The 20,682-nt window shown below is 40.4% G+C and overlaps 1 protein-coding gene across 1 annotated transcript; it reads left to right on the top strand.

The window, feature by feature from the left end:
* Window positions 1-3,833: 3,833 nt before the first annotated feature.
* LOC110933891 lies at window positions 3,834-10,947 on the top strand. Its single transcript, XM_035989746.1, has 6 exons — window positions 3,834-3,999; window positions 4,417-4,521; window positions 5,449-7,011; window positions 7,516-7,976; window positions 9,621-10,760; window positions 10,843-10,947. The coding sequence occupies exons 1-6, from the start codon at window positions 3,834-3,836 to the stop codon at window positions 10,945-10,947; spliced, it is 3,540 nt and encodes a 1,179-aa protein (XP_035845639.1).
* The last annotated feature ends 9,735 nt before the right edge of the window (window positions 10,948-20,682 follow it).

Genomic DNA, 20,682 nt, shown 5'->3' with positions numbered 1-20,682 from the left:
CTATGCCGCGGGAAAACATAACATACCGCGCCAGATCTTTAGTTCCCTGAAATACATGTAAGTTGGAAAAATCAACAATAATGTTGAGCGAGTTCATGTGTAAGTGAGTAAGTAAAACCTTTGTATGTATAAAATCCTTGTATGTAGCAAATAAGGAAAAAAGAGATCACCAATGGTTTGCAAGGCCATTGATATGTGTGAAGTGTGATACGTGGTTGAAAACCGGTGCTTGTTATTGTTTAACTTAACGTTTTTACGTAAGTTTTAGTTTCGAATAGCCTACTTTTAATCAAGAATGTGTTTTGCAGGTTTGATGGAGTTTAAGGAGCTTTTCGGGAGCTTTACGGGTCACCGGGTCGAAAACCGGAGCACCGGGATGTGTTACGGATCAACCGGAAGTGCAAGGATGAAAAATGGGGGACTGGTGTTCAAGAAGCCGTCGGCGACGGGGTATAGCCCGTCCCGGACGGGTCCCAGATAACCCCGTATGCCACATATGCCGTATCCAGACGATTAGCCCGTCGGCCACAGGAACAATTTTGGGAACCCGTCGGCGACGGGGTCAGGCCCGTCGGCGACGGGTGTTGATTTTTTGAAACGCGAATGTTGGCCATTTGGGGGTTTATTTCGATTCCTATTGGTCCTAGCTCCTTCAATTCGGGAGTTACACATCATTTGGAGTTTGGAAAACTATTCTTGGAGCCATCTATCACCCACCACTTGATCTCGATTCCATATACCATCATCCTACAACCCGAATTCTCATCCGAATCCAAACCCTAGTTCATCACCATTACAATCATTCTTCCACCTTCCATCCATTCAATTTCTCCACCACAAACCCTAACCATTCCTTCATCTTCACGCTTTACGATGATCCAAGTCAAGCCTTCAACATCCGGTGATCAAGTTTCCTCGATCATGCTCGGCTAATTCCTTGGAGGTTTCACCCCGGTGTAGGTTAATTGTAAGTCTAGGGTTTGAACAATGATTTAGTTTGGTTTTGTGACAACTTGATTTGTATTTGAATTGATTGACAATTGTCTTGCATTTGAACTATATTTGTGAATTATCGAGTGAGTTATGAAATTTGACTTTGCGAAATAAGTTTGTGCAATTATGCCTTGTCATTCAAAAGGTTTTACTTGTCCGAAGTAACGAAGTGCATTGTAGTCCGTGTATGCGTTGATAACAATTGGCACCTAAGCTTTGATGATAGAAATCCGTTAATAACATATTCAAGTGAATTAAATCTAGAACTTGTAAGAACCCTAGGATTGCAATAACCGAACCGGGTGTGAACCTTGTTTTCTCTATCTTGTCAAACCTTATTTACATTATTGCAATTGCTTGTTTTTAGTAGTTATAATTTATATCTTCCAATCAAACAAAAAAAACACAAAAACATATTTCAGCAAGCTTCATAAACGTGACATTTTCTACATTTCATTCAAAGTCCATTCGCAAACCACATACTCTTCGTGGTTCGACCCCTTGCTACCACTAGCTATTTGTTAAGGGTAATTAGGGTATATAAATATTATCTTTGACCGGAGCGCGACTCTCCGATCAAATTTTGGCGCCGTTGCCGGGGAGTGCGTGCGCTTTGTGTTTGGATATTGTTTGAATTTTCGTGATTAACTGTTTAATTTGCTTAGCTTTCTTTTTGTACTTGTCTTTTTCCTTGTTACGCGGGGTGTGTTACTTGTGTAGGTTACAGGTAGTGCATGCGTACACGAAATTCCGGGAGGACTTCACCTCTAGTCTACGAACCGGAAATTGAAAGACTCGCAAGAAGAAACTTAGCAAGCCGGTTAGAAGCAACTCTTGCTTCTAATCAAACCAACCAAACACCACCATTCACACCGACCATTGAAACCGATTCAATGGCAAACCACAACTCCAACCAAGAATTTAACCCAAACCAAAACCTCCACCCAAATCAATTCCAATCCCGAGGAGCCTTTTATCCCGCTCAAGAGCAACCGGGTGGTAACACCAATGCAAGACCACCCACTCCACCTTTCCGAAACCAAAACACCAACAACACCCAACGAACACCTCAACAACAACCTCTTCACCGACAAGCATCGTTACCTATTAACCTTGATGATCGGAATGTCAACTCCGATCGAAGAGGTAACAGTGATCACGGCAATCCCGTAAATGAAGACCCGCTTTTCAAAATCGACGATTTAAGGAATGCAATTCCCGATGACGAACCGTATAGTGTTACCGGTTATCAATCACCGGAACACGTAAGAATTCATACGGAAAATTCGGACGATGGGGGTTATTATGATGATCGAGCCAATGATGATGAAGATTGGGGTTACTTGAATAGGGGAAACGTATACAATGCTCGAAGGTACGACGATGAGGAGTTTGGGTCTCAAAACGCTAATTATGTTGGGGAAGATGAATATGGCTACGGAGGTGGAAGAAACGACGGTTATAGGAACAACCGTCAACCACAAAACAACAACCAACGGAACCGGAATGAAGGGTTTTACAACAACAATAATAACAACAACAATGTAAACCCTAACCGGATTCCTCGTTTTGTGGGAGGTGGTAACCCGAGGGATAATCGAAGAGAGGAGCGAAGGGATGAAAGACGGGATAATCGAAGACCGGTCGATCAAGAAGTTAACGGGCCACAACGTCGTCAACAACCTCCACGGGGAGTAAATGACCGTTTCCGACCAATAGTGACTGAGAACAACTCTCCAATAGTATGCGAAAGGAGGATGTTCGATTGTAAGCCGCATTACATCAACATCCTTCCTCATTTCAACGGGAGGTCCAATGACGAGCCGTACACCCATTTGACGGAGTTCTCGTCTATTTGTGATACTATTGGAGGGCATAATTTCGCACTAGAGGAAGTGAAGCTTCGGCTATTTCAATTTTCATTGAAAGATAAAGCAAAACAGTGGTTCTTTACACTTCCGGCCAACAGTATTCGAACTTGGGAACAAATGCAACAAGCGTTCTTGGATGAGTACTATTCCATGGCCAAGACCGACGATGCTAGAGATGAAATTCGGTCATTTCGTCAACTTTCAAGTGAGCCTCTACATGAAGCATTCACCCGATTCAAAGAACTAATGAGGAGATGCCCACATCACCAAATAGAAAAATGGGAATTGGTGAAATGTTTCGTACGGGGTTTGGATGATGCGACTTGGAATCGACTCGAGACGACAAGCAATGGTACACTCTTGAGCAATCATGAGGATGACGATTGGGAATTTTTGGAGAGGATGAGCAAACGGTCCAAACAAAAAGAATCGGCCGATAGAGCAAAAAGGCATCCGGTTTCCCGATCACTTCCCGATCTCGATTCCAAGGATCGGATTTCCACCTTAGAGCGGGAAATAGCTCAATTGAAGAAAAAGAAGGAGGTGAACGCGGTTCAATTTGAAGTGTGTGAAGATTGTGGTGATATTGGGCATAGCACCAAGCAATGCCCAACGGGATCGAGTGACTACACCGAGGAGGTGAATCAAGTGTATGGGGATTGAAAGCAATACGACATGAATTCCAACACTTACCATCCGGGTTTGAGAAATCACCCTAATTTCCGGTATGGTAACGCCTCAAATCAAATGAATCCGAATTTCCAATCGGGTAATCAAGGTGGGTCCTCATACAACAATCGTCAAGGTGGTAACCAAGGGGGTTACCAAAGGAATTACAATCAAGGGGGTAACCAAGGACATCAAAGTCGGGAAGGCAATTATCAACGGGGTTACAACCAAAGTGGAAATGGGGGTGGTGCATCAAACTCCCAAGGTGATGAGTCGATAAGTTCAAAGTTTGATGCTATCATGAATGCCGTGAGTAATCTTACCAACTCACAACAAGCTCTTACCAATTCACACCATGAGTTCAAAGCCGAAGTGAAGAAAGAGTTTGAAGTGAGGGATAAATCTCAAAAGGCATTAGAGAAGCAAGTGGGGCAACTTGCTCAAGAGATGGATCAAATTCGCGGAAGTGGAGGAGGACTTCCAAGCGACACCACGATGAACCCTAAGCATCAAGGGTCGAGCTCGAAAAACACACGTGAGGTACCAATAAACAAAATTTCTTTACGTAGTGGTCGAGTGATAGATAATGGTGTTGAGCCACCACCACCCAAGTTTGTTGAAGGGGTGGTGGAAGATGCGAGTGATGATGAAGAGAATAACGGTCGAACGGGTCAAAATAAAAATGAATTAAAAATTAACAAAGATACACCCGTTGCGACCGTTCCCATCCCAAAGGCTAAGGACAAGGGTGTGGAGGGTAATACCGCCCCTTTTCCCGAAGCTCTTTTGGGACCATCTAAGAAAGTGGTAAATAAAAGAGGCCCACATCAAGAAGAGATGTGGGAAATTTTTAAACAAGTTAAAATTAACTTACCACTCTTAGATGCTATCAAACAAATTCCTTCATATGCTAAATACTTGAAAGATTTATGTACCCAAAAGAGAACTCACAAGTTCCCTAAGAACCTTGATTTAACCGAAAATGTGAGTTCAATTCTTTCGGGTGCACTTCCGCCAAAACTTCAAGATCCGGGGGCGCCCATTATTTCAATACAAGTTGGTGAATTTAAAATGACAAGGGCACTTTTGGATCTTGGGGCAAGTGTGAGTATCTTGCCGGGTAGCTTATATGACCAATACGATTTTGGTCCACTTCAAGTGTCTAACACCACCGTGGTGTTAGCCGATTTGACTCCTAAACTACCCCGTGGGATAGTCACGGATGTAATAGTCAAGGTTGAGGACTTTTACTATCCGGTGGACTTTCTTGTATTAGATTATGTTTCTTTGGACCGAACCAAGCAACCAACGGTGATCCTTGGTCGACCATTTTTGGCAACATCGAATGCCCAAATTAATTGCAAATCGGGCACGGTCGACATGACTTTTGGTAACCGTCGGTTGCGGTTAAATGTCTTTTCGGGATTAACGGATCCTCTAGTTGGCGATGAATGTTACATGGCGGACATCGTTGACGAGTGTATACCTCTATGTGACACTAGTGTCGAAGGGGAAAACACAATAGAGGAGTGTTTCATGTTTGACAGGTTGCAAGGAGAAACAAATCGGAGCATGGATGAAGAAATGAAAGAGTTGGAGGTTATGGCGGCAAAAGAAGGAAGGCCCACTTGGACACATCAAGTGGAAAGTCTTCCGGAAAGCATAGACACGAAGTTGAAGCCGTCATTGGAAGAACCTCCGGCATTAGAGTTGAAGGTGCTACCCAAGCATCTTAAGTATGCTTATGTGGGTGAAGGTAGCACGCTCCCGGTCATTATTGCATCCAATTTAACCGGGGAGCAAGAAGAGAGGTTGATGAAGGTATTGGTCACCCATAGAGCCGCTATCGGGTGGACCATTGCGGATTTGAAGGGAATTAGTCCCTCGGTGGTGATGCACAAGATCATCACGGAAGATGGAATGAACCCTTCTCGCGACACACAAAGAAGACTAAATCCGAATATGCGAGAAGTAGTGAAGAAGGAAGTTTTGAAGTGGCTAGATGCGGGTATTGTATACCCTATCTCGGATAGCCAATGGGTGAGCCCGACACAAACAGTTCCAAAAAAGGCGGGTATTCAAGTCGTCACAAACGACGCAGGTGAAGAGGTCGCCACTCGGCCGGTAACCGGGTGGCGTATTTGTATTGACTATAGGAAGTTGAATGCCGCAACTTCCAAAGACCATTTCCCTTTGCCGTTTATTGACCAAATAGTTGAGAAATTGGCCGGACAAAAATTTTATTGTTTTCTGGATGGTTATTCCGGATACAATCAAATTGCTATACATCCGGAAGACCAAGCAAAGACTACCTTTACTTGTCCATATGGTACTTTCACATTTAGGCGGATGCCATTTGGACTTTGTAATGCCCCCGCCACCTTTCAAAGGTGTATGATGAGTATCTTTTCAGATATTGTGGGGGAGTCTTTGGAAATCTTCATGGATGATTTCTCAATATTTGGGTCATCGTTTGATACATGCCTTGACCAACTCGAAAAAGTTTTGAAAAGATGTGTTGAGAAAAATCTTGTTTTGAGTTGGGAAAAGAGCCATTTCATGGTTCAAGAAGGAATTGTGTTGGGGCATGTAGTGTCGAGTCGTGGGATAGAGGTTGATCGTGCAAAGGTGCAAGTTATTTCTACCTTACCTTATCCCACGAATGTTAAGGGTATTAGATCGTTCTTGGGTCACGCGGGGTTTTATAGAAGATTTATAAAAGGGTTTAGTGATATAACCAAACCCCTATGTAAGTTATTGCTAAAAGACCAACCATTTGAATTTAACCAAGAATGTCAAAATGCCTTTAATGTGTTGAAACAAAAGTTGGTTGAGGCCCCAATCTTGCAATCACCGAATTGGTCGTTACCATTCGAAATTATGTGCGATGCAAGCGATTATGCGGTGGGGGCCGTGTTGGGTCAAAGGGTAGACAAGAAACCGGTTGCCATTTACTACGCAAGTAAGACTCTCTCGGATGCACAATTGAACTACACAACCACCGAGAAAGAGCTACTTGCGGTGGTATATGCGTTGGATAAGTTTCGTGCTTATATATGGGGTACTAAGGTCATTGTTTATTCTGACCATTCTGCAGTTAGGTATCTCATGGACAAGAAGGATGCGAAGCCGAGGCTAATCCGATGGGTTCTCTTGCTACAAGAGTTTGACCTAGAGATTCGAGATAAGAAAGGGAGTGAGAATGTGGTCGCGGACCATTTGTCGCGGTTGAGTGTAGAGGATTCTTCCCGTGAAGAAATTAATGAGATGTTCCCAGATGAGCAAATTTTAAAAGTTGGAATATTACCATGGTATGCTAATATTGTCAATTATTTGGTTACAGGTGACTTGCCGGCTCATTGGGATAGAAGGAAGAGGTTACACTTCCTGTCTCAAATCAAGTATTACACATTGGAAGAACCGGACTTATTCAAGATTTGTCCGGATCAAGTCGTTCGAAGATGCATACCCGACGAGGAGATTCCTAGCGTCTTGATGCACTTGCATTCATTTGCTTGTGGGGGCCATTTCAGTGGTTACAAAACCGGGCACAAAGTGCTCAATAGTGGCCTTTATTGGCCGACTATTTTTAAGGATGCTTTTAATTTCGCTAAAAATTGTGTTGAGTGTCAAAAGTTAGGGAGTATATCAAAAAGGGATGAGATGCCCATGCAACCGATCCTTATTGTAGATATTTTTGATGTATGGGGGATCGATTTCATGGGCCCATTCCCTAATTCGCATGGCAATTTATACATTTTGGTGGCGGTCGATTATGTATCCAAATGGGTCGAAGCGATTGCCACCAAAACGAATGACCACACCGTTGTTTGCAATTTTGTTCAAACGAATATAATTTCTAGATTTGGGGTTCCCCGGGTGATCATTAGTGATGGGGGATCTCACTTCAAGAACTTTAATTTTGGCAAACTCTTGAAACGGTATGGTGTTGACCATCGAATTGCTACTCCTTACCACCCACAAACAAGCGGTCAAGTCGAGGTTTCCAATAGGCAAATAAAAGAAATTTTGCAAAAGACCGTTCGACCCGACCGAAAGGATTGGTCAACGAAGTTGAATGATGCTTTATGGGCTTATAGAACGGCTCATAAAACACCTATTGGAACCACTCCTTATCGCTTAGTTTATGGGCGAAATTGTCACTTGCCGGTTGAGCTTGTGCATCGTGCTTGGTGGGCTATAAAAGAGGTTAACATGAAATATGACGATGCAGGAAAGGAGCGAAAGTTAAAGCTTTGTGAGTTGGAGGAGCTTAGGGAAGAAGCGTACGAGTGTGCCTCAAAGTACAAGGATGACATGAAGAGGGCACATGACGCGAAGTTGAAGCCAAAGGAGTTTGAAGTGGGTCAAAAGGTTTGGCTCTACAATTCGAGGCTTAAATACTTCCCAGGAAAGCTCAAGAGTAAGTGGATGGGCCCGTATGTGATTACACGGGTCGGGAAACTTGGAGATGTTACAATCAAGGACCCGAAGGACGGGTCGAAGCAAACGGTTAACGGGCACCGCCTTAAACCATTCCTTGATGGTAACGAAGAGAAAAAGGACACAAATGTGGAGTTGGTATGTTTCTTGGTAAGCGTGCCAACATATGAGGTGAAGTAAAAGGACCGGTAACACTTTTTGTAAAGTTATGTATATCTATTCAATTGTTTGCGTAGTTGGATGTGAATCGTTTCCGTTTCATACTAACCTTTCTTGATTGTGTGAAGTTCGGGCACTCCAAACGGGTCATGAAGATACAAGGTATGTGTTAGACTTGATTTGGTGCATTGAGGACAATACACGACTTTTTGGGGGGTGGTAGGGCCGTTAACGGTTAGTTGTTTGAAAATTTTAACTTATAAAAAATCACAAAAACATTTTTAATAATTTTTTAGGAATTTCTTATGTACATAGTCCCTTTGGTAAAAATTCATAATTTTCCTCATATTTTTTCCAAAAAAAAAAAAAAAAAAAAAAACCTGTACCCGTCGGCGACGGGGTGGTGGCCGTCGGCGACGGGGTCTCTAATGACCCGTCGGGTGAGTTTTGGCCGTCGGCAGACGGTTAAGCCGTCGCCCCACTTTTCAAATACGCTGCCCGTCGGCGACGGGGTGGGATCCGTCGGCGACGGGTTCCCAATTTCTTGCCGACGCAGGTCGGGTCTAGGGTCTAGAAAACGATTTAAAACTCCTTTTTACCTAACCAAACACCACCCAAACCCATTATTCACCACAAATTCGGTCCACAATCATTTTACACCATCTAAAGGTCACAAAGTTCCCTGCTTTCTCTCTCCTACTTACCCAATTCCTTCATCTTCTCCATCTTCCTCCTCAAGAACCCTAGCAACCTTCAAGCTTCCATAACTTCCTCAATCCTCCACCAAATCCACTGATTTTCGGGTCCATATTGAGTAATTTTTCGAGAGGAACAAAACCCCCAACACGGTTTTCATCAATTCTTGCTATTGTGCGAGATTTCTGGGCGTGTTCTTTAGGGTTTTTGAAGGGGTGTTCATCAAATTGCTTGTTTGCCATCTTTTCTTAGTTCTTCTTGTCTAACAACATCAAAGGTATGGATTTTTCTTAGAATTATGCTTGATTATCATATATTAGTGTTTTTCTTCCGAAATTTTAAACTTGTTGGTTTAAGAGTAGGTTGTTTAGACAATGTATGTTGTGCTAGCATGATTTTGAGCAAGATTAGTTGTTTTGAATGGAATTTGAGTATGTCATAACCATAGTGAAGTGATTACACTGTTATGAACATGATTGAGCATGAAGATGATGTTGAATGTTTGTTGAAATTATATGAGATTGTAAGATTAACAAAAGATTAATAAGTTTATGACAAAGTGAGCGACTTTGGAAGTTTAAAGAGGCGATTTTGCATATACTTGTTAATTAAATTAAATTATCAACATCGTACCTCATGTTCAAAGTTTGGGAGTTAATGAAGGTTGAATCTATATTGATGTTTTGCTTGTTTGTGATTGTAGTCATGGCGGGAAGCAAGAGACAAAAGACTACCGGTCAAGCTTCATCATCCGGGATTGGGTCTTCTTCCGGTTTAATACCGAAGAAGTGGGAGCAACTGAGCTCTGTTGAGGAAAATGATCCAAGATTATACCGACAATATTGGGAATGGGCAAAGTTCAGGAATAGCCAAAGTGCCAGAATTTGGGACGACGAGAAGAACAAACAGTTGTCGAGCTATCAAGATAGAAAGTTAGAAGCGAAGTTGTGGAAATGGAAGATGGTAAATGGGGTGAACACGTCGGTTCCAACAAGAGTGATATGTGAACGGACCGTGAATGTAGAAGAATTCCGGAACATCGGGATTGTACAAATGTTTGAGAGGTTAGGATGGGAGAGTGTTTTGGATTGGTGTGAAGACAATACTTCTAGGATTTACTTGTCAGAAGTATGTGAGTGGTTGTCCACCTTGAGGCTTGTCAACAAGAATGAATCCCCTTCACAATGGAAGCTAGTGGGGAAGACAACTCGAGGTAACATGACAATGTCGTTCGAAACTATGAATCGTATTGCTCGGTTTGATTCTTTGGGAGCACAAGCATATGACTACCCCACCATCGAGCAGTTTTTGGATAACCATATGAACCCAAATGATGTTGATCAATTGACAGATGTTATTTTACCGACCCACCAAGGGGGGGAAATGAAGCGGAAACAAATGTCGCTTGAAGGAAAGATTCTTCAAGGTATCTCGGTTGAAAACATCTTAGCGAGGTTTGGTGATCGCGGGGGAGTGAGAGTTAGTGACTGTAGGGTGGTGCACGCCTTACTGTATGGGACCCCAACACTGTCGTGGAGGCACATAGTAATGATGAACACATGGGCTACCAGGGAGTCGTCACAGAGGCGGTTTATTCCGTATGCATGCCTCATTAGTGCCATGATTGTGCAGCAAAACTGTTTACCCTTGGAAGCACTATGGGTCTCAAAGCCAGTGGAGGAATTTAACGTGGCTTACATGAAGAAAAATTGGAAGATAGAGGTCAAGTTCTCGAGCCATAAGTATGTTGTGACCGATGAGTTGGGGAACAAGTATGAGGTCCGTACTTCTGGGGCACCACCCGTGCGGGAAGAAGATGTGGAGATGGAGGAAGAAGAGGAGCAGGAAGCTGAACCTTCCGGGGCACAAGGACCGAGGCAACGATACATGCGGCCACACAGAGAGATTAACGCAGAAGTGGCAGGTTTTGTGACTCGGAGACGTGTGCCCTCTTACAAAAATTTTGATAGGGGGCAATAGGAGATATATGATAATGTCTCCGCGTGTATAGGAGAAGGTCGGGAATACAATCAAAGGAGAGAAGCTTGGCAAGGGTCTTACGGAGCTTCAATGCAAGAATACTGGGACGCTCAAGGAGCCCAACGTGAAAGAATGAATAAGTTCATGGAAGAGCAAGAACTGTTCCAAGCCATGCAAAGATCACACATGGAACAGTTAGCAAAGCAACAGGAGGATGAAGCAGCCCGAAGGCGGGCATGGGAAGAAGCGGAAGCGGCGCGTCGACAACAAGAAGAAGAATTGAACCGCCGCCGTTGGAGTGCCATGTACGTCTCTCAAGAGATGGCGCTTAATAACGCCAAAGTGTTGCATGATCAGGAGCGACACCATAGAGACTACCAAGCCGGCCTCCCCTACGCCGAGCACTCGGGGTGGACAAATTACTCCGATCTTCCCTATCCTCAAGGCCCATCCGACCGACTCCGCATTGGCCCGAAGAGGTAGGGTCTAGCTTCGTTCCAATCCCGTACCAACCACCGCCCCAAGGGGAGCAAAGCCCCTTAGATAACTACAGGGAGATGTTTGAGGCCCTCACTGGTTATCCATACCAACCCAACCCGCCAACGGATCCAAATGAGCGATATCAGCGGTAGAGGTATGGTATGTTTTATGTTGTTGTTGTATATTACTTTCCGTTATTTCTTTTCGTTTTTATTTAATTATTGCCTAGTTAAATGAACTTTGTGGGTGTGTTCCCTATATAACCCTCACGAGACCGACTCGTCCTCCCGAGCTATCGGGAGGTTTAAAGGGCTTGCGTGCATATGCTAAATGCCGTCGTGATTCCTACGAAAGTGAGTTAGGTTTATTGTTGTTGTAAAATATTTTCCACATAAAGTCAAAGGTACAATAATGTATGGCTTGGTAATGATTTCATAAAAGTGGTAGAACTAGGTAACTAACAAATTTTGATGGTTGTGAGAAGCATGCTTCTACACAAGGGTTAAGATTTGTAGGTACACTATGTTCGTGAGACGACCGCTTGGTTGAAAAGATGAAGAGCACACGAGGAACTAGCGAAAAACCAGGTGCATACGTTTCTTTTTACCTTTGATTTTTAGTTAGCAAATAAGTGGATTGTATTTTGTATTTTATTTTCCGGGGGGTAATTTTGGGGAGGTTAGCCGTGTCACATCCCTTGTGCTCTAAAAACTCTAGTTCTTACACATTGAGGACAATATGTACCTCAAGTGTGGGGATGGGGGAGTAGTAAAAATTTTCGATTTTGACCCGTTCATTTAAATACTACACATTGAGGACAATGTTTACCTCAAGTGTGGGGATGGGGGAAAATTTCAAAAATTTTTCAAAAATGTCTTGTTTTCAAAGCAATCTCAAAAGCACAAGTAACCAAGTCAACGAGGGATGTCACAAACCATTTGGTCTTTTGTCATGGTCAAGTTCAAATTAATAAGCATATCGGGTATTTAGCGGGTGGTTATTTGAGAATAATTCGCCTAAGGAACTAGCAATGTATGCATATCACATATCATACCCTTATACGTGAGGTTTGAGCCCTTTATACATCATAGATTCACATTCACATGTTTCTTTGTTTGAGTGGGCCATTAGTCGCGTATTGTAGAACTTGCAACTTTTGATACATTTGAGACTATAGACCAAATACAAGCACGAGAATGATTAAGGCATTAGGTAAACCTTTTCCTTTTAAACCATTTATCTATCCTTACCCAAACCAGTACCTTAGTGACCCATTTTGAGCCTATACCTTTCGTTTGATCACCCACTTAGCCCATAACCATAAGCCTTTTCGTTTTTAACCCGTGTGATGAAAAATTCGATTATAGGAATTTAAGTTTGTATAGTTGTGATTCAAAAAAAAAAATTCAGAAAATGTTGCGAAAAAGAATGAAAAAGCATTGAGAAAAACACAAAAAGATGTACTAGTAGCTTGTTGAATAAAAGGCGAAAGATGTTGCCTCATAGTTGATGTTTATAGTGAGTCTTGTTTAGTTTAGTGGTTTGTAATAAAAATCGAATTTTTCATCACCTTAGTCACTTTAAAAATATCCTACTCCTACCCTTCGCCTAGCCCCGTTACAACCCCTCAAAGACCTTTTGACTTGTGCTTAGTATTTGTGTTCGATAGTGGAGAATGATTGAGTTGCAAGCCTATGCGGGTACGTGTTCTAATCGGTTTTGAGCGATTAATTGTGGAAATGCTAGTACATTATACATATTAGCAAATTTTTAAGCCGAGTGGAGAGCACATTGTGAGGGATATGCATTAGTTGTTAGTTTTACGGGCAGGTTAATCTTGGGTAACCATTTGTGTATCTAAAGCACGTCACCACTAAATACATTGAATATTGTAAAGAGTTTGAACTTTTGTATGACATTAGACCTTAACCTTTGTCTCGGGAATGGAATGTATATTCATTGTTTGACCCACGTGAAAGTGAAAAATAGATTTGCTTGAGGGCAAGCAAAAGACAAGTGTGGGGATGTGATACGTGGTTGAAAACCGGTGCTTGTTATTGTTTAACTTAACGTTTTTACGTAAGTTTTAGTTTTGAATAGCCTACTTTTAATCAAGAATGTGTTTTGCAGGTTTGATGGAGTTTAAGGAACTTTTCGGGAGCTTTACGGGTCACCGGGTCGAAAACCGGAGCACCGGGATGTGTTACGGATCAACCGGAAGTGCAAGGATGAAAAATGGGGGACTGGTGTTCAAGAAGCCGTCGGCGACGGGGTATAGCCCGTCCCGGACGGGTCCCAGATAACCCCGTATGCCACATATGCCGTATCCAGACGATTAGCCCGTCGGCCACAGGAACAATTTTGGGAACCCGTCGGCGACGGGGTCAGGCCCGTCGGCGACGGGTGTTGATTTTTTGAAACGCGAATGTTGGCCATTTGGGGGTTTATTTCGATTCCTATTGGTCCTAGCTCCTTCAATTCGGGAGTTACACATCATTTGGAGTTTGGAAAACTGTTCTTGGAGCCATCTATCACCCACCACTTGATCTCGATTCCATATACCATCATCCTACAACCCGAATTCTCATCCGAATCCAAACCCTAGTTCATCACCATTACAATCATTCTTCCACCTTCCATCCATTCAATTTCTCCACCACAAACCCTAACCATTCCTTCATCTTCACGCTTTACGATGATCCAAGTCAAGCCTTCAACATCCGGTGATCAAGTTTCCTCGATCATGCTCGGCTAATTCCTTGGAGGTTTCACCCCGGTGTAGGTTAATTGTAAGTCTAGGGTTTGAACAATGATTTAGTTTGGTTTTGTGACAACTTGATTTGTATTTGAATTGATTGACAATTGTCTTGCATTTGAACTATATTTGTGAATTGTCGAGTGAGTTATGAAATTTGACTTTGCGAAATAAGTTTGTGCAATTATGCCTTGTCATTCAAAAGGTTTTACTTGTCCGAAGTAACGAAGTGCATTGTAGTCCGTGTATGCGTTGATAACAATGGCACCTAAGCTTTGATGATAGAAATCCGTTAATAACATATTCAAGTGAATTAAATCTAGAACTTGTAAGAACCCTAGGATTGCAATAACCGAACCGGGTGTGAACCTTGTTTTCTCTATCTTGTCAAACCTTATTTACATTATTGCAATTGCTTGTTTTTAGTAGTTATAATTTATATCTTCCAATCAAACAAAAAAAAATCACAAAAACATATTTCAGCAAGCTTCATAAACGTGACATTTTCTACATTTCATTCAAAGTCCATTCGCAAACCACATACTCTTCGTGGTTCGACCCCTTGCTACCACTAGCTATTTGTTAAGGGTAATTAGGGTATATAAATATTATCTTTGACCGGAGCGCGACTCTCCGATCAAAGTGCAAGTAGGAAGACTCAAACCTAGCGGATTTATGCGTTGGGCACAAAGTCACCCCGAGGTCCGTTATGCTGGGCCTGGGGCTGGGCTCGCTACACCCAGATAGATCTACCGCTCCTGTCCCTCGGTCCTACCCTGAGGATTAATGGCCTCAAGGTTCCGCCTACCCACTCACATGATCTAGTAGTAACCCTCCTTACGCTAACCATACCATGTATAAAGCACTTGTAATCAAAGTAACATGTATTTCACCCCCGCAGTTTAGAAAACTGAAAACAGTTAAGAGTAAAGGGGGACATGAACTCACAGTGGTGCATCTCTAATAAGAAGATCTCCTGATCAAACCGCTGAGCGACGACCTACACGTACTAAATCTATTAGACGGACGGCCGTGCTTTAAGGTTTAAGTTTTTGAGAAAATAGTTAGACAACTATTTCGTGTTTACACTTGGCAAGTATTTAATAAATATTTTCCTTCCCAAGGATGGGGGATTTAATACATGTGCGTTTGTGTATCTTCGGAATATATTATTAAGTCTCACTTAAAATATATTTTATTTCTAACTCCAAAATATAAATATTTTCCCAAAAATATTATATTTTAATCCTTATAATTTTCCAAAATAATACCTTTGTCAAAATACGCGTTCACTAGTATTTTTCCGAAAATGCGTAAGTTACGGATGTAGGTTGGGTGGTAATAATTATACCGTTGTAACTTAAATATTTATTGTGAAGGCGTTCGTATTATTTTGGAACCGTTAATAATTTGGTAATATTATTTTTACCCTAAAAATAATATTTACGTAGTTCACAAAATAATCATAAACATTCATACGAGTGATGTTACGGAAAATATATATACTAAATATATATTTTAGCAAGTTTTATTTTGTGAAAATCCCACCTCCGATATTTTGTAAATAAAGTCGTGGCGAAATTTAATTTTTGAAAACAAGTTAAAAACACATTTATAACACTTGTGGTGAAAATGTTTTCCAAGTGTTAGGTTTTTGGAAAAATTTCGCCAGAGTTTCCCCTGTAACTGGAGGTGGCCACGCTTTTAAGCGTATCATTTTCTTTTAAAATTCAAACCAACAATGTTCCCAACATTATCAAACAACATTTCAACACCAAACTAGTCAAAAATAGATATAAATCACAAAAATACATGAACTTGCGGTTTATCCAAAATATGTAGTAACTTTCCGTTATTCTTAGTGGATCTTTGTATGGATCAATTCGGTTTCTTGAAAATCTTGTTTTTAAAGAAGCTTCATCTTTACAACTTCTTGTCAACACTCACAAAAATAGTTCTTTTGTCGAAACTTTGTGTTACACAAGTGTTTACACACTTGTGTGTTTACAAAAATCACTCTTGTTTATGAAAAATCCAGTTGTAAAATATGTTTTCTTTGACGCTTGGTTCTTTGAAAATACCACTTGTAGATCCGTAGATCTACTAGTTTTGAACACTATTTCATAAGTAAAATCGTTTTTACACAAGTTCATGTTTAGTGTGTAGTAGTGTTTCATCCTTTAATCCTTTTTACACTTAAACATACTCTATGTCATGATCCATGAACATGAGTAATCCGGGTTAGATGATGATTCGTGCTACCACAACATAGATCGGCACTAAATAATTACACAAAACAAGTCTTACAAGATTTACACAACCCTTATGCTTTTAACCAACATGTTCATCATTTATGTAAACTTTTAGTATGTCTTTTTGTAAGTTCATGACTTTTAACCGACAAAGTTCGTTTTACCCACTTTAGAATAGATCAAGAGTGTGTTTGAAGTCACTTACTACTAGCTCGAGGCTAGGGAAGAAACTAGTCGAAGAACGCGCGGATAAAAGCAATGAGGTGAGGTCCTTCACGATCCGAACGCACCGAGCTTCCTTGTATGAGATCCTTGACCCTTGTATGTGCTTGGAAATGCAAGATCAAAACTCGAAAATGGTTGGGTGTTTGTGAGTGTTCTCGGCCGAGAGCTCCAAGGAAGGGAGAGAGAGATGTGTTGGTGAGTTTGTGTGTGTGAAGGTTATGTTGGTTTAAGCTTGGTTCTTATAGACAAAACTCTACACAATTAACCATTGGATTTCATGTCCACTTGATATGGGACATGGATGATTTAAATAATCATCAAAGTTCAAGGGATGGTCACATTGTGACCGAACTCGGTTGGGGGGGGGGTATCCGGTTCCATTTTAACTACTAGTTAGGATATAGATAGTTAAGTTGGAGGTTAAATCATATACTAGTATGTTATGCGTTGTAGCGGGTGTTAGGGTATTCAGGGACCCTAACTGGCTCAGAAAAAGAAAAACAGTGTAAATGGCAATATTTTTATGTTCCGGGTATAGTCCGGTTGTTCGGTTGGATAGTGATCCGTTAAAGTGCTTAACAAAGCTTTAAAGTGTCGTTATTACTATTTTTAGTGACACAACTTATTCCCGACACTTTGGAAAGTGTCTAGTAGTATTTCTCTCATGTTTTGGCACTTTATTAGTTAGCTAAATGCTGAATTTATAATTAAAGTGCTGAATTTTGTACTTAAAGTACGTTTTAGGCACATCCGGTCACTATAACTTATACCTAGTGACGCAATTCTACAACCCTCTTATCCCTACACTCTCTACTAGTGTAGTAAACTATCTCAGGCTCATACAGGCCTTAGAGGCAGTGTCTGCCTGATGCTGGCTATATCAGCATGTTAAATAGGTTATCCGTTCATTGTGCTACTGTGCTTTTGTGCATCAAGGTTGTCACTAGAGTTCAGTATGTAAATAATGGAGTGACAACAAATAAAGTATGATGCAAGTATATACATGTATCAGTATTCTGGTAGCATGTAACGCCCTGCTCTTTGTACTTTCCATTTATAGCAAGTCTTGTTTGTGTTTCTATTTTTGGAAATCTTGTTCCTTTTGTATTTCGTATTTCGTTTCAAACCGTTGTAAACCCGAGACTTCGATCGTAATGAAATTATATTTTTTTTTACATGCTTATATGTGTCGCAATACTTGGGTTATATGTTACCAATCTCGAATGCATATGCCCGACTGATACTCGTCATACAGGTACCCATGATTTATTCATGCTTGTTAACTGTTAAATACGTGGATAATAATAATAATAATAATAATAATAATAATAATAATAATAAAATAATAATAATAATAAAATTAATCAACTTTACGTTGATATAGTTTTACTATTAAACAATAAAAAATAATATATATATATATATATTTATAAATACTTAATAAATTAATTGTTCATATTTTACTATTACATAAAACATGAGGTTATTCAACTTAAAATGGCAAAAGAATTTAAGGGTGTTTGATGATCTGGTGTGTAGCCGAAGACAAGTCTACCGCCCACTTAGATTTTTTTTATTTATTTATTACACTTAATGATTTTAACATTAAATCTAATATGTCATATTAATACATTAGGACTTAGTGGTCTATAATAAAAAAAAATGTAATCAACTAAATGTGGCCAAGTTACAGCCAGAAGATGAACCGAAGCCAGCCCAGCGCATTGGCTGCTCTTTCTTTTGGCTCCATTTTTTTTTATTTTATTATTGTTCAACTCCCACCAACCTTATTAATTATAAACCTAACCTCAACCCTAATCCATCCCCTATAAATACTAAGCCATCTTCAAGCTATTTTCATTTTTCTAAACACTCTAATCACTTCCAAATCACTCAAAAACGCAGCTGAGTTCTGAAGTTCGGACAGATTGCTACCTCTTCACTAAAGTGAGCATAACTCACTCAATACTTGTCCGATTTAGTCCATTCTTTTTCCTATGTGCTTGGATCGACCTTACCTTCGATTCCATGGGTTTTTCACAGTAAATAAGTCCCTGGAACTCCGGAAAAAAGGCTCGAAAGTTCACTGTTCATTTCTGATTTCATCTATTCTTTACTAAACTTGTTCAACTTGAGTCTAACTCATCTCAAACCTATGTCCTTATGCTTATAACCACTTCTATGGTTAGTTAGGCTTAAAAACAAGGTTGAGACATACAAAATCAGAGGTTAATCCTCAAATACTTAATGTTTTGTTTAGGGTTTTTAACCCACAAATCATGTTCAAGTTTCAAACTTGATATAGGAGTGATTATGGAACAACTTGGGTTTTTCCAACATAAAATCCCCACATGATTTGATGATTTCTCATAGCATAGATTGTTTGCATTATTGTATTAATCTTAGTTCATGACCCTCCTTGTTTGTTGTTACAACAAGTGTAGTGGTGAACATATACGAGGTGCCTAAATGGAAGCTTGTTCTTCCTACCTCCTACATGATTTCTATGACACAATAGAGGTACCTAAATGAAGATTTATCTTCTACCTCATGCTTGAATATTAGACTAAATGATCCATATAATACTTATACATATATTTACTATTCGAACTCTTGATGATGGACTTGTGTTCATTCGTCAAGGTATTAGAATACATCATCTAAAACACAAGACTTGTTACGATTCTAATGAGTATACTACTCATGAAAACATTAACCCTTGAGGTTTCATAGTGTCAAGAACAAGTACTTAATGTTGAAGGATGATTACTTTCGAATATATACATTCTTGTGTTTTAACTTCCTAAAATCTCTAAATCCTCCGAATGCCCAAACTCACGCACCTATGTTTCCTTGTGTAGAAGGACTTGGTGTTCCAACTTCCTAATCAACCAACTCACTCGCGGAATCAAGTAGAAGACTTGCAAAACCGTGAGTATACTCGCAACCCCCTTTTTTATGTTTACCACTTTTTTGGGGTGTAACATGTTTTACTATCAAACTACACTTAAACTTATTCTTTATGCAATGCACAAAACAATCCTTATACATGAATACTATGTTATGATACTTGATGCTTACGTGGACCATACTTATGTGATATGTTTTAGTCATTAGCTCTCACGAGCCTCCCTTCGACATGTATAGCGCTATAGGAGTAACGCACCGCCCCCTTTAAACTTGGGTCATGTTGAATTAACTAAACTTTCTTGCGTAAACAGAGGATTGGCTAGAAATATTGCATGCCATGTTAGGTTGATCTCGTATAAACTAAGTTGCCATGTGGATTCGTTTTTAAACCTTTACACTTATACTTATACTTATACTTATGCTTAAACTTGTATACTCGCCTTTGCTTTTGCATTGAATTGTATTTTAAACATGTTACAGGTTGATGATGACGATGCTATGAAAAGAAGTAGCGTTGATGCCTAGATACACATATAGACGTTTAGGTTTAATATGTTGTATCAATTTTGATTATGTTGTTACGTATTTCCTTTGAACATGTTGTTATTTGAATTTCCTTGTATGTTTGACAATCTATCTATGAAATGAAATCGGTTTATTAAATATTGTCACAAATAGCGTTATGATGTCTCTAGCAATCTTCACACTTCGTCTCATCCCGATGTTTCCGCCATTGGTTGGGGTGTGACATAGCAGTTTATCCACAATTTCAATCAAGCACAATAATTAAGCAGTAATTAATTATTAATTTAAGTCGTACGGATACCTGATTTGGTGAGGGTTGTCACAGTTTTTTGGTTAAGTATGGTCATGTGCCTTGCACATGACGACATAATGTCATTTCACCTTCCCAGGGGTTATTTTGTAAACACTTATTATTGAGGGACTGTATCTAAAAAACTAAAAAATAAAAAAAGAACACCGCATCAGTGAATAAAGAAAATTTTATAGAACACCCAAGCATATGCCAAATGCGTATGAAGGACACGAAGATGAAATAACAGAAGTAGAACCATGTGAAGGTCAAATACCTCACCACAACAACAAAAACAAACCACCGTTAACCACCGCATCTTTAATCCCAATCGACCCACCTCTACCATTCAACCAGTTACGATACTCGTCCCAATCCCACTCCACCGTTACTATACTCATCAGACCCAACCACCGGCACACACTTTTTCACATC

Source organism: Helianthus annuus, chromosome 1, assembly GCF_002127325.2.
Source record: "Helianthus annuus cultivar XRQ/B chromosome 1, HanXRQr2.0-SUNRISE, whole genome shotgun sequence".
In the NCBI taxonomy this organism is placed as follows: domain Eukaryota; kingdom Viridiplantae; phylum Streptophyta; class Magnoliopsida; order Asterales; family Asteraceae; genus Helianthus; species Helianthus annuus.
The sequence above is the reverse complement of the archived record's forward strand: the minus strand, read 5'-3'. Positions and strand labels throughout refer to the sequence as shown.

Excerpts from the sequence above, each read along its gene's own strand:
- LOC110933891 (XM_035989746.1), top strand. The coding sequence starts at position 3,834 with ATGAATGCCGTGAGTAATCTTACCAACTCACAACAAGCTCTTACCAAT. Across the intron at positions 7,012-7,515 it reads AAGATGCATACCCGACGAGG|AAACAAGCGGTCAAGTCGAG; the intron begins AGATTCCTAGCG and ends CTTACCACCCAC. Across the intron at positions 10,761-10,842 it reads ACGCAGAAGTGGCAGGTTTT|GAGAAGGTCGGGAATACAAT; the intron begins GTGACTCGGAGA and ends CCGCGTGTATAG.